Genomic DNA, 24,780 nt, shown 5'->3' with positions numbered 1-24,780 from the left:
GTCATTTCGCCATTGTATGTCCATGGCTCCTTTATCAAATATTAATTGACCATTTATGTCTGGGTTAATGTCTGGATTCTCTAATCTGTTCCATTGGTCTGTGGCTCTGTTCTTGTGCCAGTACCAAATTGTCTTGATTACTATGGCTTTATAGTAGAGCTTGAAGTTGGGGAGTGAGATCCCCCCTACTTTATTCTTCTTTCTCAGGATTGCTTTGGCTATTCGGGGTCTTTGCTGGTTCCATATTAACTTTTGAATTATTTGTTCCAGTTCATTGAAGAATGTTGCTGGTAGTTTCATATGGATTGCATCAAATCTGTATATTGCTCTGGGCAGTATGGCCATTTTGATGATATTAATTCTTCCTAGCCACGAGCATGGGATGAGTTTCCATCTGTTAGTGTCCCCTTTAATTTCTCTTAAGAGTGACTTGTAGTTTTCAGAGTATAAGTCTTTCACTTCTTTGGTTAGGTTTATTCCTAGGTATTTTATTTTTTTTGATGCAATTGTGAATGGAGTTGTTTTCCTGATTTCTCTTTCTGTTGGTTCATTGTTAGTGTATAGGAAAGCCACAGATTTCTGTGTGTTGATTTTGTATCCTGCAACTTTGCTGTATTCCAATATCAGTTCTAGTAGTTTTGGGGTGGAGTCTTTAGGGTTTTTTATGTACAGTATCATGTCATCTGCAAATAGTGACAGTTTAACTTCTTCTTTACCAATCTGGATTCCTTGTATTTTTTTGTTTTGTCTGATTGCCGTGGCTAGGAACTCCAGTACTATGTTGAATAACAGTGGGGAGAGTGGGCATCCCTGTCGAGTTCCCGATCTCAGAGGAAATGCTTTCAGCTTCTCGCTGTTCAATATAATGTTGGCTGTGGGTTTATCATAGACGGCCTTTGTTATGTTGAGGTACTTGCCCTCTATTCCCATTTTGCTGAGAGTTTTTATCATGAATGGATGTTGAACTTTGTCAAATGCTTTTTCAGCATCTACGGGGATGATCATGTGGTTTTTGTCTTTCTTTTTGTTGATGTGGTGGATGACGCTGATGGACTTTCAAATGTTGTGCCATCCTTGCATCCCTGGGATGAATCCCACTTGGTCATGGTGTATGATCCTTTTGATGTATTTTTGAATTCAGTTTGATAATAATTTGTTGAGTATTTTTGCATCTACGTTCATCAGGGGTATTGGTCTGTAGTTTTCTTTTTTGGTGGGGTCTTTGCCTGGTTTTGGTACTAAGGTGATGTTAGCTTCATAGAATGAGTTTGGGAGTATCCCCTCCTCCTCTATTTTTTGGAAAACTTTAAGGAGAATGGGTATTATGTCTTCCCTGTATGTCTGATAAAATTCTGAGGTAAATCCATCTGGCCCGGGGGTTTTGTTCTTTGGTATTTTTTTGATTACTGCTTCAATTTCGTTGCTGGTAATTTGTCTGTTTAGATTTTCTGTTTCTTTCTGGATCAGTCTTGGAAGGTTGTATTTTTCTAGGAAATTGTCCATTTGTCCTAGGGTTCCCAGCTTGTTAACATATAGGTTTTCATAGTATTCTCTAATAATTCTTTGTATTTCTGTGGGGTCCGTCATGGTTTTTCCTTTCTCGTTTCTGATACTGTTGATTTGTGTTGACTCTCTTTTCTTCTTAATAAGTCTGGCTAGAGTCTTATCTATTTTGTTTATTTTCTCGAAGAACCAGCTCTTGGTTTCATTGATTTTTGCTGTTGTTTTATTCTTCTCAATTTTATTTATTTCTTCTCTGATCTTTATTATGTTCCTCCTTCTGCTGCCCTTAGGCCTCATTTGTTCTTCTTTTTCTAATTTCGATAATTGTGACATTAGACCATTCATTTGGGATTGTTCTTCCTTTTTAAAATATGTTTGGATTGCTATATACTTTCCTCTTAAGACTGCTTTTGTTGTGTCCCACAGAAGTTGGGGCTTAGTGTTGTTGTTGTCATTTGTTTCCATATATTGCTGGATCTCCATTTTGATTTGGTCATTGATCCATTGATTATTTAGGAGCGTGTTGTTTAGCCTCCATGTGTTTGTGAGCCTCTTTGCTTTCTTTGTACAGTTTATTTCTAGTTTTATGCCTTTGTGGTCTGAAAAGTTGGTTTGGTAGGATTTCAGTCTTTTCGAATTTTCTGAGGCTCTTTTTGTGGCCTAGTATGTGGTCTATTCTGGAGAATGTTCCATGTGCACTTGAGAAGAATGTATATCCTGTTCCTTTTGGATGTAGAGTTCTATAGATGTCTATTAGGTCCATCTGCTCTACTGTGTTGTTCAGTGCTTCAGTGTCCTTACTTATTTTCTGCCCGGTGGATCTATCCTTTGGGGTGAGTGGTGTGTTGAAGTCTCCTAGAATGAATGCATTGCAGTCTATTTCCCCCTTTAGTTCTGTTAGTATTTGTTTCACATATGCTGGTGCTCCTGTGTTGGGTGCATATTTTTTAGAATGGTTATATCCTCTTGTTGGACTGAGCCCTTTATCATTATGTAGTGTCCTTCTTTATCTCTTGTTACTTTCTTTGTTTTGAAGTCTATTTTGTCTGATATTAGTACTGCAACCCCTGCTTTCTTCTCGCTGTTGTTTGCCTGAAATATGTTTTTCCATCCCTTGACTTTTAGTCTGTACATGTCTTTGGGTTTGAGGTGAGTTTCTTGTAAGCAGCATATAGATGGGTCTTGCTTTTTTATCCATTCTATTACTCTGTGTCTTTTGATTGGTGCATTCAGTCCATTAACATTTAGGGTGACTATTGAAAGATATGTACTTATTGCCATTGCAGGCTTTAAATTCGTGGTTACCAAAGGTTCAAGGTTAGCCTCTTTAGTATCTTACTGCCTAACTTAGCTCGCTTATTGAGCTGTTATATACACTGTCTGGAGATTCTTTTCTTCTCTCCCTTCTTATTCCTCCTCCTCCATTCTTCATATGTTGGGTGTTTTGTGCTGTGCTCTTTCTAGGAGTGCTCCCATCTAGAGCAGTCCCTGTAAGATGTTCTGTAGAGGTGGTTTGTGGGAAGCAAATTCCCTCAGCTTTTGTTTGTCTGGGAATTGTTTAATCCCACCATCATATCTGAATGATAGTCGTGCTGGATACAGTATCCTTGGTTCAAGGCCCTTTTGTTTCATTGTATTAAATATATCATGCCATTCTCTTCTGGCCTTAGGGTTTCTGTCGAGAAGTCTGATGTTAGCCTGATGGGTTTTCCTTTATTGGTGGCCTTTTTCTCTGTAGCTGCCTTTAAAACTCTTTCCTTGTCCTTGATCTTTATCATTTTAATTATTATGTGTCTTGGTGTTGTCCTCCTTGGATCCTTTCTATTGGTGGTTCTGTGTATTTCTGTGGTCTGTTCGATTATTTCCTCTCCCAGTTTGGGGAAGTTTTCAGGAATTATTTCTTCTATGATACTTTCCATCTCTTTTACTCCCTCTTCTTCTTCTGGTACCCCTATAATACGGATATTGTTCCTTTTGGATTGGTCACACAGTTCTCTTAATATTGTTTCATTCCTGGAGTTCCTTTTATCTCTCTCTCTGTCAGCTTCTATGCGTTCCTGTTTTCTGGTTTCAATTCCATCAATGGCCTCTTGCATCCTATCCATTCTGCGTATAAACCCTTCCAGAGTTTGGGTAATACATTTTTAAAAATAAAATACACTATTATAATCTATGCCTCAATAGAGTTTTGCATAAATAAGCGTAGGGCCAGAGAGGAGGGAAGAGCTCATACTAAAATATGCTGAATCACAAGCCGAGGGGATCTTTATGGAGCACTGGTGACACGGTGATAGGTTGTGGTGTCTGCAATACAACTCTGCAAACTTAGAGACAGTTAAGCTGGAGCATTTTATGGTATGTAAGGTGTGCCTCAATAAATCTGTTTTGAAAAAAAAATGAACATAGTGCTTAAGTGTAGGAACAGAATACTAAGTTGAATATCATCCCAATATTGTGATCAGGTGATTGTTGGAAAATATACTGAAGAACAAACATAAAAAAAAATGTGTTGACTTGTCCTGGGGTTCCTTTTATGCCACATCATACTACTACATGAGCTTAAAACCGATCTGTCTCTGGTACTTACCAAAATTAAACAATAAAAAAGCATGCAGTTAATTAAAAGTTCTGATAAAGCTTTAAATAAAAAATAAAATAAAAATTTTTTATTTTCTGAAAGTACTCCTAGCTCTGAGGAAGCTGTGGGCTTTCTGAAATAAAGGATCACTACATGTACAATGGCTGCCCCATGCTTCCCAAATTAAGAAATACTCAACTGTACATGTTAAGATGATTACAACAAAAAAGATTCGTTGGAAGCACACTGGGGTTAGGCCGATGTTAGGTGTTTCCTAAATATGTATTAGAAAAATTTTCATTGGCAAGTAAAGAGAGCTTTCTTCAGTACTGGTGATCTGGCTAGTTAAAATTTTCTTACCTCTGGAAATGGAGGTATGTGTGTATAGAACAATGTACACACACAAAATGCTCAATGAAATACAAACAACTATTGCCTAAAAAGTTCAAGGCCCTCTATTACCACTACTGCATAATATGCTGCATGTGGAAATCAATGCATTTTCTTCCTGTGTCATTCTTTAACAAAAATCAGAGGCTTAGAAATTGATATAGATGACATAAATTCTAAATCACCAGCATGTTAGTAAAAAAAAATTTCCCTTATATCTCAGGCTCCATAATTCTCTGCACCTCGGTGATTCTAAAATTGCTCTGGGACACGTGGGCTACTAACGTTACAACCATGTTCCATCTGCTGCTCACCAACCTGTCTGCTCTGCATATTCTGAAGTTCAAGATAATGTGAAGCAAAGAAAGCAAAGACAACAACATTTGTCACTTTCATCATAATCTTTAAGGATATTAAAACTGTTATAATAATAAAATCCTTAAAAAGTCTAGGTATCCATCTTAATCTGAGCATTGTGAGAGATGCTAGTTACACAGAAAGCAGACACTATCTTTTCTGCAACTTGCTCTTTTAAAGCTGAGAATCCAGTGGCACATTTCCCTGATTCCCTGTATTCCGGAGTTCAGCACACTTGAGATGACTGAGAAGTCTAAGTGCTTACAGATTAAACATTGTGAGCTATGATTCAGATTCTTAATCAAATTAAAATTTAGGGAGCTATGTGAGAGAATTGCCTCCCATTCTTAAACCCTGAAATCTTTCTCCCTCTAAACACCAAAATCCAGGAGATTGATTTATGTTCAATATTGTTTTTAGCTAACATGTTTTTAAGTGATGTCATTCTTCAGCTCAAAATCTCCTTCCAGTTAAGGATCACTTTTTCATAACTATGGCATTTCTCTCATTGTTTCTTTTCCTTACCTTGTAAAGGCTTTTTCACTGAATTTATAAATAGAGCAATCAAACCAATAACATCCTTTATGTATCCACCAAATGTATAGATTTACTTAATATTAATAGTCTTCTAAATTTGTGAATTCCATCTAATATTAACAGTAGAATTATTATTTTACCAAGAGTCCACATGATGCAGTATTCTCCATGTTAGTTAGGAATTGAGGATAATCTAACAGATAGCAATGACAGTGGGAATACTAACTCTTACTGTATTCTAGTATTCCAATGAGGCATGATGCTTATCTAGAAAATGTTTACCAGTATGAGCACAGTGGAGAACTGAGTTTGATCCCTTCTTAAGAGTTAACTATCTCACACAGTTTTACCAATTTTTCCATGGTTAATTTTCTACAAGTAATGCCTAACATCAACCCTTCTACATCTTTCCCCACACAAATTTTATTTATATATTTACTGTATTTGCTGCATCTACAACATTGTCCAACTTACAAAAAGTCCTCTTTGTCTTAGTTTTCTCTCTAATATATTATCAACCTACAGGTGGCTATTTGAAAGCTTAAAATGAGAATTACTTTTAGACGTCTTAGATCAAAGTATCACATAAGAGTCTCAAGCCAAAATAACTCTTTGAGTAAGAAAATTTTTGACTCCATCTACTAGTAAGAAACACTATCCTGATTTACAAGTTCATATATCTAGATTCACTAAGGCAACAGAAGTATAAAGTCATCTAACAGACGAACTCACTGCAAAAAGGAATTGCCATGATTTTGTCTTATTTTATGGAAATAAAATAATTTTACCTTAAGGTAAAAACTATTTTAAAATAAGACAAAGAAGCACTCTTTTCTTTAGGATACAAGCTCAAATATAAAAGGTATATACAGAGATTTTCAATTTTCTTCCCAGAGGACTCTAATGTTGGCAAATAAAAAATCAGGGAGAATTATAACAAAAGAGAAAGCAAGCCAGAAAACTGAACTGCAAGGCAATGATTCTATGCACACGCTGAGTGGCCCATCTAAGTCAGTCTAACTTAGAAGAAAAACTCTCAAGTGGAAATAAAGTTATCCTTTTGAGATGGTCATTTCCTGTAGAGCAACAATTGAGACATCTTAATTAATATATATCATCACCTAAAATAAAATTAGAATCAACACCGAGTTAAGTAAAATATGGAGAGGGACTGTGTAACAAAAGTGAAAGTGTCCCACAGGGGCTCTTTTCTTGGAGGAAGACTTCTTTCAGAGGCTACACAGCAGAGAGACTTCAGAACGAGCTGCCAATTTCAGATTCAGACCCTTGGATCGGATAAAGAACTGAAGTGCCACATAAAAGAACAAGTAATAGTTATTCCACTGCCTGTCCCCATCATTCTCCAACAACCCACACAGATGCTGATGGTGAATCACAGTGGTAGAGAAGAGTGAGGAAATCTTAGGACAGCCTTCTCTGCTTCCAGGGATTGGCTGATAAACAGGCAGCGCTGGTTTCCTAAAGAGATTCATCGTAACTAAAGCTCATAATCAAAAAATGATAAAGAAGTCGAACAATAACTGTTGGTATTTCAAACTACACTTTAAGCTTCAGATAACAGGTGATCTGAGAGAGAGATGCCAGTGGCCACCCCCCCACCTATGGGCCAGGGCAATCTCATAGGCAAGAGCAGGCAGAAGACAAGCACAGAGTAGCAAAGATAACAGAGATTTTAAGCTGCTCTTGTAAAGTGAGCTACAAGGTAATATGAATAGCAAAGATTATTCCATAAATAGCAAAGATTATTCCATGATGCAAAGTTGCAACAATGCTTGTTCAGAGTTAAAGAGAACTGCACGTAAGGGTAAGCAAGGCCGTGGCTGCTGTGCACCAGATGCTGAGGGAAGGCGGGGTGGAGGGAAAGGACAACTAAAGTATATCACTGAAAAGTACAACTTTTATTGCATCTCAAAGTGAGGCTGGACACATGAATTTTTAATATATTTTTAAATCAGGGTAAGGATTTATTGTGATTTCTAAATACTGTTGTAATTTCCTAAATTACTAATACTCATAACAGCAATAAACATGGGAGGTCAAAAGTTAGCCCAATAATTTCCCTAATAAATAATGCTGTGTTTTACTTTCCCTTTTCTGCTTATTTTTGTATTATCTCTAGATCCTCATGTAGTTAATGTCAAACAATTCCAACATAAAGTTATACACTCCTATATCCAATCCACTTCAACTCACCCCCACCCCATCCCAGTCAGGGGGTAACTACTACTTTAAAAAAAAACACATTTGCATTAGATTGTAAGATTTCTTAAGGCCAGGGAAAATGCCTTAACACCTTACCCACTTTGTTCTCCCCAAATTTCCAGCATACCGCCTATTACAGAACTAGTTCAACAAACAGACGAGTTATGAGTAGTGCACTTGCACAAAGGAACTGGGGAAGAAATGTCCCACGTGAGGGAGCTGAGACCTTTCCCAGGCAGTCTGGTCACTTGCGCCCTTCACTGCCATTTCTCTGTTTCATCTTTGTACCACCCACCTCCAGGATGTACTCTCGTTAAGCAGAGAACCTGTGTCTTTCTCATATTTATATCTAGGGCACAGCACTGAGACAGGCACAGAAGCAGCTGCTTAAAGATTGTTTGTAGAATTGACAAACATGTGATACTAGCTACCTAACTTGCCTGCCAGAGAAACACTAGTAATTCTAGGATCATTTAGTGTGACTAAACATTTAATATAGAACTTTGTTAATCTGCACTGTATCAAAGGCTGGCATGGAGAAGTCAGACATGGTCCCTGCCCAGTGAAGAGTACGTGGCTGCAAAGGTGCGAGGCCCTGGGCTGGGGCCAGGGGAGCCGGGACACCTGGGGAGACGAATCCCAGCTTGCCACCAGAACTGTGTGGCTTTGGATCTGCTAAGTGAATGCATTCTCAGTTCATTTTCCTTGTATATGATATGAGAACACTGGACTGGGCTGGCACTTTTCAAAACAAAGTTTTTACATACTGATTACTCTTAAAAACTGGGATATTAAGTAGAACTCCAAATATGCATTTACAGAAGATAAAAGGTTGCTTTGGTCAGCTGGAATAGGCCTGATGCTTGTGGGAGGTACAGCCACGCCCCTTCCTCCTTCCCTGTCCCCTCACTCACATCACTCAGGAAGGGGCCCAGACACCTCCTTGGAATCCCAGGGCTCCGTGGAACCCAGCTAGAGAACCAATGAACTAAACACCTTTGAATTTCCTCCAGTTATAACATCTCGTTTTCTGTAATTCAGTTTCTTGTGAGGTTCTAAATTCAACATCAAGATAGCTCCTGTGCAGGAACGCATTTGCCCACAGGTTTTGCAGAGGCAGCGTCTCTCCTGTACCTACTGTCCAAACTGCACAGCTCTAGGCGGGTCTGTTAGGAAATGCAGTTCTTCTCCCCACAGCCTTTTATGTGGACTTCATTACATGCAAGCACTGCGCTCAGTAAAGGAGGGTGTAAGGGGCAAACGGAGGTGTGCACCGTTCCTTCAAGGGCGCACAATCCGGTGGGACATTCCTACACTGACTATAATGGGAGCACAGAGTGACGGTGCCATCATACAGCGCAAAGTGGGGATTTAAGCGCTGAGACTGTCTCGGGTTGGTTAAGATCAGGGAAGCGTTCACGGCACAGGTTCTGAAAGGTAGGAAATGTAGATTCCAAGCAGTTACTCCAAGAGCACCCATACACAGGCAGGAAGCCCTGGGGCAAGTACAGGGCCTGTACCTGGTGGCAACTTGGTGAAAATGGAGGCTGTCATAAGACAGATGCTAGAACTGAAACTGAGGAGTGGCAGGACGCACAGGGCCTAAACAAAGTTCTAGAGCAAAGCAGTGCTTTAACTAGGTTGAAGTAGAGGCAAGAGGCTGCAGGTGGAGGCACAGTTAGGAAGCACAAGGTATGAATGCCTTAATCCAGCCTGAGCAGCAGGGACGGAACTGAGAGGCTGTCAGGAGCCACTTCTGCAGAAGAGAGAGAATGAGGAGGCACGGGAGGAGCCAAAGATGATGCAGGGGCCCAAGGCCAGGCAAGCACGCAAACACCGGTATCATTAAGAGAAATGGAGAACACGGGACAAAGTTTAGAGACGATGACGAATGCTAAGTTGCCAGTGGAAATGTCCTGCAGGAAACTGCAAAGGCTGAATTGAACTTGGTATATAGGTCAGAGCTGTATATATATTTGGGAAGAATTTTTACTGAGACAACAGATGCAGTTTAAGAATGAAGGAGAAAGGGGCCTTAGTGAAAGAAGATGACTCTAAGTGCTGGCAGAGGCACCTACATGACTGGGTAAAGGAAGAAAACGAGTCAGAGGGGTACAGGACGCTGGGTGAGCACGTGTAATCACACACACATGCACACAGTTAGCAGGGGAAAGGCAGGTGCCATAAACTGATACTCGTGTGTACAAACTAGTTTTAGGAGCTGTACATGAGGATCAAAACAGGACTCAGCAATCCAGAAGGCTGGGTACTGACCGTTTATCTTCTGTAGAAATTCAGTCCATCACATTAACCCAAAAACATTTTTTGTTTTATATTCTCCATAGGAAGTCAGCTTGAGAAACACTGATAAATGGTGAGGTTTAAAAATAAATAGAATAGTAAACCTAGAAAGGACAGTTGAGCTCACTTCATCCAATCCTTTCCTTTTTGGGGGAAGAACATTAATCATATGAGAAACTACTTTCGTGCCTTATCTGGGGTGGGTGATAAAGAATAAATGTGGATATGAAAGCACATAAACAGGAGAGATAAAAAGGAAAATGGCAAGTAAGAGAGAAATGAGAGCTGTACAAGCCACAGTATCAGTCACCATTTGAGAGAGAACGTGCTTTAAGTTTACTGTCTTAGAACATTTGTCAGTGCCATCCTGGGGGTTTCAAGAGGCTCAGGAATGGCTCATCAGACACAAGTGGACACTGAGGCCTGGAGGTTACCATGGCTGGGCCCAGCTAGCACACGGCAGAGCTGGGATTCAAACCCATGGCTACTGATTCTGGAACCTGGGCTCCTGGACTTGACACTCTGTCGCCTTGGAAAGAGGACTCAGGGGAACCCAGTTCCCGGGAAACTGCAACCCACCCACGGGGGGAGGGGGGCAACATAAAGCTTTCTTGTGCCCAACTGCCACTACACATAAACAGAAATAAAACCTACTGTAAGAAATTCAATATATTAAAAATCTAGATTACAAAATAGATATTCAGGATTATATTCCTTTGGTTTTTAAAAAAAATAACTTAATAGAGAACCCTCAAAATATTCTCTCACCAAGCGTGAATATATTTGTAATTATTTCATTTTTAGTAATTTTCTGTAGATATTCTGTCTAGGTCAGGGTATGGCTCTAATATTTCATTTCAGCAAGATTATATCATTTGTGAAATTTCTGTAGAAAATCCATTTCTATCGATCAGAGATTAGGCCAGAAATTTGGATCTCAGACCATGAATTCTCATTGATCTTACCGAGCTTGCTGTGAAATGACACACTGTCTTTGAGGTGTCCTGGTGTTTACAGACATGGACATGTAAGTTGTCACATACACTTGCCGAAAATACAGTCTCAACTTAAACTCTGAATCTCTAACTTAAAGCAGTTTCATGTGATCTTACAGTGAGTAGAAATAATTCAAGTGGTGCTGACACTTTCTATTTATTCTAGCTTATTGTATATGAGATACAGTCCATTGCTAAACCACCTTTCTCCAACATGCAAATGAACATGCAAAAGACTTAACCACCAAGATATGATCCTGTAAACCTAAGTTCACTGCAGACTGCCATATCAGGTCACACGGTAAGAAATACTTACGAATGTCTAATATCAGGGAAATAAAAAATGAATTTCACATGTAGTTCTAATTTTAAAGCATTTTGACCTAACTTCTTGAAACTTGTTAAAAATTTAGGAAACATTATTCCCTAACACTTAAAAAAATTAAACTCTTAACTATTGCATTGATCAGTAAAAATTTAACAAGAGGGATATTGTGGGTCTACATAGAATTAGGTATAATATCTGTGACAGTAGATCCCAAAGTATGTATTGAAACATTACATTTCACTCTCAAATAGGTTCAGGAAACAGTGCTAATTCTATTTCTCTCTTGGAGATTGACAACACATATTGGCATTGTGAAAGTTCTGCAGTTAAAAAAAATTTTTTAGCTGTATTTAATCCACCATTTCTCCAGCTCACCTATCAATATCCTGGTTTAATCAGTGTCATAGGAACTAAGATCAGAAAACTTAGATTTATGATGACAGTAAGGAGAGAGTTAAAATAAGTGGATGGTACCAAAATCATCTGTACCAGGTTTTGGCATGTATGCATTTTTATCAGATTTTTTTGTGGAATGGTATTTCTTAAAGGTTACATTAAAAGATAATTAATTGCCTACAGCATTAGCACTAGATAAAAGCAGAAGAGGAGCATGACGGCACCACGAAAAAGACACAGGATGCTCGGGGTTTCCTTGGGTTTCACCCAAGGCGTGAAGTGAGAACTGGCCATCCTACTTAGTCCTTGTCCAGGGCCACCTCCACGGCACAGAGGGGGACAGCAAGGAAAGGGCAAGCCGCTCATTCATTAAAGTACTGACACACAGCATACTTACACTGCCCATTCAAGCTTCTCATTCTTGATTGAGTTGTACAGAGCCTGTAAAGAGAGAAGAGATGGAATTATCTTTCATTCTGTTCTGCATTTTGGATTCAGTGAATGATCAAAGCCGAAAGTCCCAAGTGAGTGTCAGCAAGCAGTTCCCCAGGCCCTGTTGGCCACCCTGGGGCGCTGCAGAGGGGAGGAAGACCAGGGGATGCAATTGAGTGTGCGGTAAGCAGTGTTCGGTGAAGCACTTTTCTCAAGCTAAAATGTCTTTTGTAAGTAAGACCCATAACACTCTATTAGTTTTACCATAGCAAAACATTAGGCTATGATTAGAACTAGACCACATACTCTATTTTCTTATTCAAAATACAGTCTTTGAGTTTTCACTAGTCTGGATACTGGTGTATTCATACCTTTTCACTAATGGATTAAATATAACTGCTTTCATAACAACTCAAGATACATGCGCAAGATACATGGAAGGGGGACAGAAGCTTGCCGTTTCTATGCCGATGACTTCAGCAGCTTTTATCAGTGCAGCTTCACAATCATACTGTAAGTTTGTGGTGTTACACTGGTGGGTGCAAGGTGGTGGTGGGGAGACACAAGCTTCTTTACAGCCTTGATGACAGTTAATGTCAGCATAAGGCCCCCCTGATTCTGTAGCTCTGGCATTATGTACAGACTCTGTGTGACCCACTGTCGGACTGTGATGACTACCCAGGAAATGCTACCCCACGTCTCAACTTTGTTAACTTCAAGTAAGATGTTATAAAGAAAACAAATGCACCTCTTAGATATAAAATCACCACAATAAATTATACTATAGAAAAGGCAAACTAGGTGCATAAAGTGTGATGTTGGACATTTCTTCAAAGGAGGGCATGGACCTAGTAGATCAGCAGAGACTTCCTCCACTTCGAGATGGAAAAGTGGGGCAGATGCCATCTGTCCAAGGAGGAAATGGCAGGTTCAGAAGCTGTCCCAGGAAGCACAGCAGAGCACAGGTAGAACCACCTGGTCTTCCCACCTTCTGCCTTTCCACCTGTCTTGTCCCAGTCAGAGGCACACGGCCTGTAAGCAGGCACGGAACCAAAAGCCTGCAGCCAGGAGTGGCCCCCTTTCAGCAAACAGTTTCAAATTCTGTACAGATACATTTTAGTTGCAGATTTTATATTATTTAAGATTCAATACATGTACCCTTAGTATTGTGACAGACTGTGGAGTTCTTCAGTGTGGCTACATGTCAATATAACCAGTGGATAATTATGGGAGCTAATAAAAATCAGGACACATTTCATCCTATCATGTGGTAGAATGTGCCCTCAAATACAAAAATGATGGAAAATCAAATTAAGTGAGGGCAAACCAAAGCAGAAAGACCGTGCTGTAAACTGCACATTCTCTTTGAAGAACTCGAGTTCACTGTAGATCTACAATAGCCTAGTATTTTACTAATGTCTCAGGAGGCTGCACTCACAGAAGCACAGAGAGCAGACGTCTAACTCAGCCCTCGGGAGACTCTTGATGGAAAAATGCCTTTTCAGTGGATTCTATCACTTGTATGAGCCATTTTGGACCCACATGTAATAGTGGGCTGGGAACTGCAATTGAAGAGATGGATCATTAAAGGTTATATATTATCATACTCAATACTATCCAGATTTAACAATGTAGTAATGATAAAAAAAAAATCTATTCATAAAAGTAGAGTGTTGAAGATATCTATGCACCTAAAAAACTTCCAGTACATTCTATGCCCTAGAACAAATTTTTTCAAAAAGTTTGCCCATGTCACTGAAAGAGATACTGAAATCCAATTTTTAAAAATTTTGTTAATCAACAATCTATTACAAAGTATCTTGTAAAATTTAACAAACATACTGCTCTGCAGGCCAAGTCCCTCCTAGTGTGTGTTTATAATACCAGAAATCTAAAAGATAGATGTTATGCTCACTCTGTTCAATCACAAAATTACCAAGGGGTTTTCTTGAATCTTTTCAGTGCTTTACGGTGATCCATTATTTCTCTCAAAAAAGGAAAATTTGCTTTGTAAGTACATCCAATACTCACATACCCTTCATGACAACAGCCTGTTCTCTGGCCTGCATGGCTTAGTTAGGGATTGGATTCCCTTAGCCCTATTTTTCTCCAGCCCGACCATCACCACTTCCTCGCCTGTGCAGCCTGGAACCCAGGCCCTGTCACCTCAGCCAGCCTTGCAAATATCCCCAACTTTTGTCCCACTGCCTGGCTGTCCTCCCTGAAAAGGAACATTGTAGCTTTTGACATAGTTACTCTGACTTTTCCACATTTATATCCCATGTATTAGGTAAGGTTTTCTTTACCTTACCAATCACCTAAACTATAAGGACCTTAGGAGTAAGGAAGCCTAACAGGTCATAGAGCCGCATCGTAGGTAGGTACAGATGGAGCCGGCCTCAGGGACACGGGAGTCTAAACTCTCTTCTCCTCTCTCTGCCCCAGCCCCCAACTCCCTGTTTCTTTACTACATGAGAAACATCCACTTACACCTCTGTGTCTCTCCACAAGAGAAAGCAGTTTTTCTTCCCAGCTCCCGTTTGAAAGCCATCAGTGGGTGTGGCTCAGGCACCCAGCCTCCCTCACGGGCGCCTCCACGGGGCTGCAGGCTGGGCAACCGACTGGGCCCATCCTGACACCGGGCCTGGGCCCTAAAGAGGGGGACGCAGTGGCTTGCCTTGGTGTGAGCTTCCTGAGCTTCACAGCCTCCCCGGTTAATGTGACTAATTCAGCAATAGAGAAAATCAAACAACAGACCACAAAATGCTGCTAACAGCATCTCAAACTTCAACACAGCCTTCAGTCATGAGCCTCCTTCAGCTCTCTGCCATCCTCCCTAAAATGTGCCTGCACATCTTTCCTCCTCCCTGGTGGTAAGGGCAGGGGTGCCCCATCTCTGCTGGGCCAAGCCTCTAACACTGGCCCAGCACCTGCCCTGTCTGAGGTCACACCTCCCTTTCGTTCAGCTTTCAACCACGTGTGAGTCCCTCCCAACCCACTTCTACAAGTTGGTTACCGCCCATTGCTCCTCAGCCCCTGTTTTAGCTGAGTTTCTGAAAGGAGTTTCTGCAAGTCTTATCTCTGCTTGATCCCTGCAACTCAGGCAATCCAGCCTGCACCCCGTTTCTTCATTAAAACCATCAAACCAGTTCATCAGCTTACTTCACGCTAAGTCCAGGCCCCTTTCAGGGTTCCTGCATCTCTTCGCCTTTCAGCAGCACCTAGCACACCAACACCCTCCTCGTTTTCGGTGAGTACAGACAGTCTCCTGAGTTTCCCTCACTCCTTGGATGGTCCTTCTCACCGCTCACATCCTCAGCTTATCACTTACATGGTGGGGACCCTAAGGGTTTATCTTCAGCCCACGTGAACTCCTGGGAACTTCAGTCCCACATGTCAGCTGCACCTGGATGCTCCCCGAGCCCCACAACCTCAGTGAAGAGCAACTAGGGTGTGAGGACCTCATACTCAGTGTACCCTTAGTTTGGTGAGCTGTATTGGTACGAAATATTTAAGTTTTTGATTACGCAATCACCACTCATAAACCCAAGGATAGGTAGTTTATGCAGACGTAAGACTTACCCAAGTCTGAATCATAGGACTGCCAGAATTCTTCTAACTATTGTTTCATTCAAAATATGTTTATATTCCTTCCACACAGTCACAAAAGCTCCAGGTTAAAATCATATTTATCACCAATCTTATTTCTGCCTACTAATAGTGTAAGAACAAGACTCTTGAGTAATAATGTTTTTAGGACAAATTGTTGAAACTAATTTCCACTTGAGAAACAACAAAATGTACTTTCACAGCTGAAAGGAGCCTTACAGATCAAGAAATTCTTCCATTCATAGAATAGGAAAATGAAACCCAACGTTAATTAATTTCTCTCAAGGTCCTGCAGCTGATTTTCACAGACTTTGACTCAAAGGATCATATTACTCTCAGAAATCAAGTGACGACATTCAACTGGCACTTGCTCCTCCCAGCTAGCTCCAGCCAACCACATTCTCGCCTCTTAAACCCACCTGCCCAGCATTGCACATGCCTGCCTGAAGTCACAGCCCATGTGAAAAGGTAGCAACATGGCTGTGCCACTCTTCGAATAGATTTTGAAATGTTGGCCACTGTAACATTTTATTCTGAAAAGACAAGCATTAAGCAAGAGCTGCGGTTGCTGGGACACATGCTTGAAATGCCCTGCTGGAGGGTGACGGGCCTGCTGCCCTGACCCCACACCACCAGCCTGGTGATCAGATGCATCTGTCCTATGAAAAGCTGAGGCTGGAGCTGTAGCCACAGCTCAGGAAAATAATTTATCTCTAGCTATCTGACCTCAATCCAAGAATGCGAGGTTTATGGGTGAACACAGCCATGGAGAGCCGCCCTCTGTCTGAGGCCATGGCGTGGTAGCTGTGGTTAAGTGGAGAGATCTCACATCGCCTTCATGGGTCACAGCAGCCCGCATAGGAGATATGCAGTGAGGTGATGACCCACTGCGACAGGCCAAATGATGGACCCCCAAAAGATGCCCAGGTCCTAATCCCTGTGGAACCTGTAAATTTTTCTGTACATGGCAGAAAGTTTGCCAATGTGATTAAATTAGTGATCTTGAGACGGGGAGACTATCTGGGTTGGGTGGTGTCTGTGTAAGGAGGCACAGAGGGAGATCAAAGAAAGATAAAGGAAGATATGTAAACATGGACATAGGAACTGGAGCGGTGTCGACACAGGCCAGGGAATGCCGGCAGCTGCCACAGGGTGGGAAAGGCAGGAAGAGGTTCTCCACAGACCTCCTGCAGGGAGTGTAGCCGTGTCACCTCCATTTCAAGCCTTCTGGGCTCCAGAACTGTGAGAACACATTTCTGTTATTCTAAGATACCTCATTTTTGGTAAATTTGTTATAGAAGTCCTAGGAGACTAATACACAGGAATAAATGGAAGATATCTGAGTAAAGAATGATTTTCAGAAATATTTCCAGAGTCGGTCCCTAAGTAACACAGTCTTCTACCAGAGTGGCCTCAACTGAAGGTCTGAGGATGACATACACCACGGGGATGGAATCAGCCAAGTAATGAAAAAAAATATTGATTATCGAGGCCCATCCCAGTTCTACTGAATCTATTGATTTCCAGATGAGAAACCTATACGTGAATATTTCCAAACGTTCCACGTGTGAGTCTGATACAAACCCTTGGTTCAAAATCACTGCTCTGCAAGTGATTTTACCAATCTTTTGTCTAACCAAAATTCCAGCAGCCTAACCCAGGAGCTAGACAACAATCAAACAGCTCCACTGAGACTAAAGAGGACAGAATGATTCTTCCAATTTTAAGAATGAGAAAGGAAATTGCTTTAATTACAGAGATCAAGGTATGTTGGTCTAAATTTACTTTTAAGTCTTTGTTCCTCACTTTTGATTGCCTTTCATCAAGATGATAAAATACAACGTTATTCAAGGCTGAGCAGCGATGCGACAGCCCACGCATGGTTCTCTGAAGTTTTGTCCCATTACCAAGCATTGTGTAACCATGAGTCTCTCTGTTTTTCTCCAGAGGCACACTTTGCACTCTATGAAATCCATGTATTATAGTTCAATCATCTCTGAATTCCCATGATTTCTTCCTCTGTGCTCCTTGAATTATTATGAGAACTGTGGAGGATAAACTGGATAGCTTCTGATCTCCTTTAGTAAGATGGACAGTGACCACAGTGAAATGCGTCCCCAGGAAGAATCAGGACACTACCACCATGGCTATCTTCTTAAGTGCAATGCTGCTTCATGCAAATACTCAGATCGAGTAGACTTTTAAGTATAGAATTAAATATGCACCACTCTGAAAGTGTTATCAAAGACAGTGTTTGGAAAAGACATTAGTTAAAAATTAATGATAAAGCTGTTACCAAATGATTTTCAAATTGGTTAGAAAAACTCAGTATCTTAGAGCAATGATCCTCGACTTGTACTTCCTTCTCTTTGCCTTTAAATAATATTGAAAACCTGCATTACTGTATCATTACAGGATGCTTCCCTAGAACCAGTATTTAGAATTGACACTTTATATGCCCCACAGCCCTGAAGGTTCTTACACCTGTGTAATGTATTAAATAAGATTATGGGTGATTTTGGACCCTTTTTTTTTTTAATTGGTTGAAGGCAATTGTCAAGCAGAGGTGAAAAAGGATAAACCGCAGAGTTTGACCACAAGAGTATTCACAGGTAGATCCATTTTAGGGAAAAGTATATACTGAAGGTGAATTTCCAGAAAAGGATTCTCTCTAGGCTGCCTGTCCTCTGGACAGTCTCGGCGCGCCGGAGCCTGAAGAGCACTGCCGCCCTGGAGAGCACGCCTGCACAGGCAGCCCTTGGTCGTCCATCTCCCTAGCTCTCAGGCAGGGTGCCAGCAGCACGCTCAATACAGAGCATCTTATTTTGAGTTTTGTTTTTTCCCACATCTGTAGTCAGATCTATTTTTTAGATCCAGTCACCATGTAAACAGAGTCAAAATCTACATCCTGGACAATTCTCTGAACCTTGTGCTGTGGTGAGCTTGGAAGCCCAGCCAGCAATGGCAGAAATGCCTGACCATTAAGTCCCGGCCCCCCTGAGCAGGTGTCCAGCACAGACCCTTACAGATGCTACAGAATTAACTTAAGGCCTCACCTTATTGAAAGGGGATCTGAAATATAATGAATACGTATAATTCATAGCATAAACATTTTCAAGTACATTCAATAGACTAGAGGGGCATTATGCTGGGCGCAGATGAGTCTGCTCTGCCGTAAGGAGCCTTTTGTGGAAGGACAAACAGTGTTTGTAAATAACAAACACTGTAAATTAACAGTGTTCTACTCACCTGCCTGACATTTGCCTAATGGAGAATCAGTCAGTTAACAGAATCAACTAACTTTTTACTTCACTTACAATGTGCAAGACACTTTCACATACATATCTAATATTTGACATTATATTTCATATATTTTCTTTAGAGAAAAATTTAATAGGAAACAGATCCAATCTCAGGACATAAGAATGGCAGGGAGGGTCATTTATGTGCCTTTTTAAGACAAATCATTTCATTTACCTGGCCTTCATTTTCTAAATATGCAATATGAGAGGGCTGCATGAGGCTCTTTTTTGGCCCCTTCCAAATCTACCATTCTCTGATTCTACTTGGAAAAGATCTCAGAAACCACCTGGCTGAACTCCCAAACTTCCTCAGTCCTCCTCCCTTTCCTCATTCTTCCCTGCTAATTTTCTTGCCTTGGCTATTTGTTATTATCATCACTACCTGCTCCCAAATCCCAGGCATGACTCTTGTAAAATGACCAATGAATTTGTTTGAATTGCACAGGAACAAGAATGAAAAGGGTAAATGGGGAGAGAGAGGGAGAGGCTGAGATCCGGTTCTCTAAGGGGGGGATGGCACAGGCAGCGTATCTGCCTGCCGCTGTCAAATGCATCTTTATGAACTAAAACGGGAACCACCACTCCTCCATTATCACCAGGGAAAACACTGCAGCCCAGGACAGTGTTAAACAGGCACACCTCCCAAAAGCCCTGGGGGCAGCTCTGCAGGTATGCCAAACTAAACTTGAAAGCAAATAAAAATACAATTCCTAATTATCATTTGTACTAATGCAGTACTCCAAACTTTTACAAAGTACGTGCATACTTATTGAATGATTCATTCATTCATTCATTCATTCATTCTGAAGGTAGACTTGGTCATGGAGGTGTCATAAGAATGTATACAAAGCACATTCCTCCTAAAGCGCCCTTTCTATTCCTTACAGTTGCTCTCCATTTGACTGGTTGTTGTTGGGAAAGCTTCTTAAATATGCTAGTACAAATAACATTATTCTAAATGCAAGCAACACTGTAAATACTAAATTACGACTAAGTTTCTTCTGTTAAATTGAGGTATAATTGACATATAACATAATATTACTTTCAGGTATACAATACAATAATTTGGTATTTTTACTAAATTCCTTGTTGAGCAAAAATTTTAACTAAAAAGAATTTTTCCCCCTTGCTAAAACCACAGCATATCACTCAACATAACAAATGCATATCACAGCCAACATCATACTCAACAGTGAGAAGCTGGAAGCTTTTCCTCTAAGATCAGGAACAAGATAAACATGGCCACTCTTATTCAACATAGTATTAAAAGTCCTAGGCAGAGCAATTAGGTAAGAAAAAGAAATAAAAGACATCCAAATTGGAAAGGAAAAAGTAAAACTGTCATTAATTGCAGATGACATGATTATACATAGAAGATACTAAAGACTCCACCAAAAAACTGTTAGAATGAAAGAATACAGTAAATTTGCAGGATACAAAACCAATACACAAAAATCAATTGTATTTCTATAAATCAGTAACAAACTATTGGTACACTGAAATCTCTAAGATATTAATAGAAGAAACTGAAGAAGATACAAATAAATAGAAAGATATTCCATGCCTAAGGACTGAATGTTGTTAAAATAGTCATAGTATCCAAAGCAACCTATAGATTTAAAAAAAAAAAAGTGATCCTAATGGCATTTTGTGCAGATTTAAAAAAACAATCCTAAAATTTGTTAGGAAGCACAAAAGAACCCAAACAGCCAGAGAAATCTTGAGAAAGAAGAACAAAGCTGGAGGCATCACTCTCCCTAATTTTAAACTATAACCAAACCTACATGAATCAAAACAGCATGGTACTGGCAAAAAAACAGACACATAAATCAATGAGGTAGAGAACCTAGAAATAAACCCATGCATACATGGTCAATAAATTTACAACAAAGGAACCAAAAAGATACAATGGGGAGAGGACCACCTCGTCAACAGATCATGTTGGGAAAACTGTACAGCACATATAAAGGAATGAAACTGGACACTACCTTATGCCATACACAAATTTTAATTCAAAATGGATTGAAGAGTTCAATATATGACCCAAAGCCTTAAAAAACCTCATGGAAGAAAACATAGGGGTGAGCTCCTTGATGTCAGTCTTGGGGATTTTTTTGGATTTGATAACAAAAGCAAAGGCAACAAAAGCAAAAGGAAGGGATGGGGCCACATCACACTACAAAGCTTCTGCACAGCAAGGACACCATCAGCAAAAGGCAACCTGCTGAATGGGAGAAAATACAAATCATACATCTGATAAGTGCAAATATCCAAAATACAAAAAATTCACATAACTCAATGGCAAACAACCAAATGATCTTACTAAAAAATGGGAGAATGTGATGACACTTCTCCAAGGATGATCTGAATGGACATTTTTCCCAAGACATATGGTGGTAAGAAACACATGAAAAGATGTTCAACATCATTAATCATCAGAGAAATGCAAATCAAAACCACAATGAGATACCCCTCACACCTGTTACAATGGCCATGATCAAAAAGACAAGAGATGACAAATGCTGGTGAGGACGTGGAGAAAAGGAAACCCTTGTGCACTGTGGATAGAAATGTGAAATGGTGCAGCCACTGTAGAAAACAGTATGGAGGCTCCTCAGAAAATTAAAGCTAGAGTAACCATATAATCCAGCAATTCCACTTCTGGGTACTTACTTGAATATAACAAAAACACTAACTTGAAAAGATCAATGCACCCCTATGTTCACTGGAGCATTATTTGCAATAGCCAAGACTTGGAAGCAATTAAAATAGCCATCAATAGATGAATGGATAAAGAAACTGTGGTATATAAAATGCAGTATATTCAATCAAAACACACGGGAGTATTATTCAGCTATAACAAAGAATGAAAATTGCCATTTTCTACAACACGGATGGACATGGGAAGCATTACACTAAGGGAAGTAAGTCAGATGGAGAAAGACAAATGCTGCATGACCTCACTTAAATGTGGAATACCCCCAGAAAACAGAGTAAAAATAGAAAACAAAAATCCAAGTTCACAGGTACAGAGAACAGATGGGTATATGCTAGAGTTTTGGGTGTGGGCAAAATGGGTCAGGGGATCAAAAGGTACTAACTTCCAGTTACACTATATATAAGTCATGCGGATGTAACACACAGCATGGTGACTGTAGTTGATAACACTAGTGCATATCTTAAACTTGTTAAGAGACTAGATCTTAGAAGTCCTCATGACATGAAAAAAATTTTTCTAACCCTGTAAGGTGACGGATGCTAACTACAGTTATTGTATTTTGCAGTGTACACAAACATTGAATGATTAGTTTTATACCTGAAATCAATATAATGTTATATGTTAATTATACTACAATTTTTAAAAACCTATAAACATATCTTACTGAATCGGTTTGTATATCAAGTCCAAATGCTGGTCCAACTTCAAAAACAGTAGTTTCAAGTGTCCAGAGGAGTAGGCAGGGAATATGAATGAGTGAAGACACCCAGGGAGAGACTCTATGAAGGCAGAGAAAGTCCCGTGTAGAGGACCAGCCACTTACCACCTGCGGCCTGACCCACCAGCTGGGGATGCAGGCTCCCGACTGCTCACTCTTCTTGCTCTTCAGAAATAACTGAAGCACAAACTATTCAAGGCTAACACAGTTCCAAGTGTGGCAACAAGAGGAGCAACAGAACCCCTATGGACCAGGCAGAACACATGTGATGTCCACCAAGAGACTCTGATAATATGATTATGAAAGTGTAGAGAAGAAACACTGAGCATCGCCGAATAGATACAGCAAAGCTTCCTGTATGACTTAGAGATTTAGAGATGATGGTTTGTGATTCAGAGACTTAAACTTCTGAATATCATGTTTCACTTGAAGAGATTTCTATGTCTTTGTGATGATGTTTATAACCATTTCTCAACAGCTAACATTCCACTGATGGTAACAGCCACACCAGCAGCCACAGTGCTAGAGGTGCTGGCTGAGATTTACTTCCATGGAATCTCTGAGTCTGCACAGCAATTGTGTGCAAGAGGCATTATCACCACCTCTTCAGAAATGACATGACTGATGCTTGTAAAGGTTAAGTATCGTGCCAAAGGTCACACACAGAGCAGAGCTGGGGATCTGAATACAGATCTATCCATGGCCAAAATTCACACTTCTAAGTGCCCTACTCACAACACAGCACGGAAATGTTTTATACACATATAAGTTTAATATATGTTGTTTAATAATACATACTTTATATATTACATATTAACTATACATATAACATGCTTTATATATAAAGTACATATAAATATATAACTATATAATATAAATATATAAAAGTTATGTTTATAATTTTAATATATATTTTCTCATATTTTATATATTTATATATTAAATATATTACACTAATATATAAATTATATATACACATAATATATAATCATGATATATATTATATATAAATGCTTATATATGTTTAACATTTAAGAAATACATTTATATATTATATATAATTCTATATAATATATAACACATAATATATAATATAGACAAAGCATATATATGTTTTAAATTAATATAGATTGAGTAATTTTGGAACTTCAGTAAATATTTTGTTGGTAAAACACTTACTAAAATTTAGAGGTTATGAAGTTAAAAACAATGTTATCTGCATTTCATTTCTTAGTTTTTCACTTTCTGTTATGTTAGCTCAGGACTGGTTTTTTAGTTTATTTAAAAACAATGCTTGCATGGAGAAAGAGAATCATGATCCTGAGTTCGTAGCTAAGAAAATTTATGGTCAGCGTGTACATGAACCGATGGTCGGCATCAACATGGCCAGTTCAACATGTCCTTTAACACAGCACTGGATCTTTATCATCTGTCTACTCTAATCGCCTGTATAATATTCATATTTACTGTTTTACGGTGTTGTACAAAACCACAACAATGATTTCATTCTGACATATGCTGGTATGTTAGGGGCAAGTATTTTTATAACTACTAGACAATGATAGGGATGCATTTTTTCTATGATAGTATATGTGAGTATCTATACAGAAGTGTATTGTTATAACTTCTAAAAGACAATAATCCACTGTTGTAACACGCATGTGGTAACAGTTGTAACACTTGTAACAGTATAGTATAAATAAATATGTTAAAAACTATTCACTCATTTATTCATATACCCAACCAGTCAGGAAATATTCACTGAGTACCACCCATCAGGCTGTCGGGTATTAATACAGGCCTGAAGGTCCAGTGGTGAACATCACAGACACAGAACTTAGATTTAGTGGGGGTGGAAAATAGACAATAAAGGTTTAAGAAAACAGAGAAGACGATTCTGTCATCTAGCAGGCTCCCTGATAATTCTTACAAGGGAATTAAAATAACTCAAAATAGGAGCCTCCACGGGGTGGGAGCAAGCCTCTGCCCTGAAACCTGGGGCTGGTGCAGGCGCGCTAGGCCAAGGGGAGCGGCCCCAGGGCGCGGCTCCTGGGCACGATGGGGCTGGCGGGGCAGAGACACACCCGGCGCGGCCAGAGCACGGCGGGGGCGCCGTCAGGGCAAACGGCATGCAGGTCCCGCGGGGCTCGCTCTCCGTACTCTTACAGGAGTTTAAGCAGGAGGGTGACCTGCTTTAACCCGTGTTCCTACAGGTCCCCCCGGCACCGTGCGGAGAAAGGACCGGGGGAGAGCAGGGAAGAGGCTGCGAGGCCGAGGCAGCTGCGTGGCCCACGGTGAGACCTGGACCGGCGACCGGCGTTCGGGGGACGTGTCAGGCTCTCTTCCTAAATTACAGGAGAAGGGTGGTCCACTTTGACACACCTCAAGCACA

At 40.1% G+C, this 24,780-nt stretch overlaps 1 protein-coding gene across 9 annotated transcripts in view; it reads right to left on the bottom strand.

Moving 5' to 3' along the window:
- The window catches only part of PSD3 (pleckstrin and Sec7 domain containing 3), a 476,158-nt gene that overhangs the window by 116,560 nt on the left and 334,818 nt on the right, over nucleotides 1-24,780 (bottom strand). For all 9 annotated transcript variants that reach the window (XM_057505252.1, XM_036896299.2, XM_057505254.1 and 6 more), the window contains one exon: nucleotides 12,006-12,049. In XM_057505252.1, coding sequence (XP_057361235.1) covers nucleotides 12,006-12,049 — 44 coding nt within the window. The remainder of the gene's footprint in view (nucleotides 1-12,005; nucleotides 12,050-24,780) is intronic.

This window comes from Manis pentadactyla, chromosome 7 (assembly GCF_030020395.1).
Source record: "Manis pentadactyla isolate mManPen7 chromosome 7, mManPen7.hap1, whole genome shotgun sequence".
In the NCBI taxonomy this organism is placed as follows: Eukaryota; Metazoa; Chordata; class Mammalia; order Pholidota; family Manidae; genus Manis; species Manis pentadactyla.
Note: the sequence above shows the minus strand (reverse complement) of the source record. Positions and strands in the feature narration are given on the sequence as shown.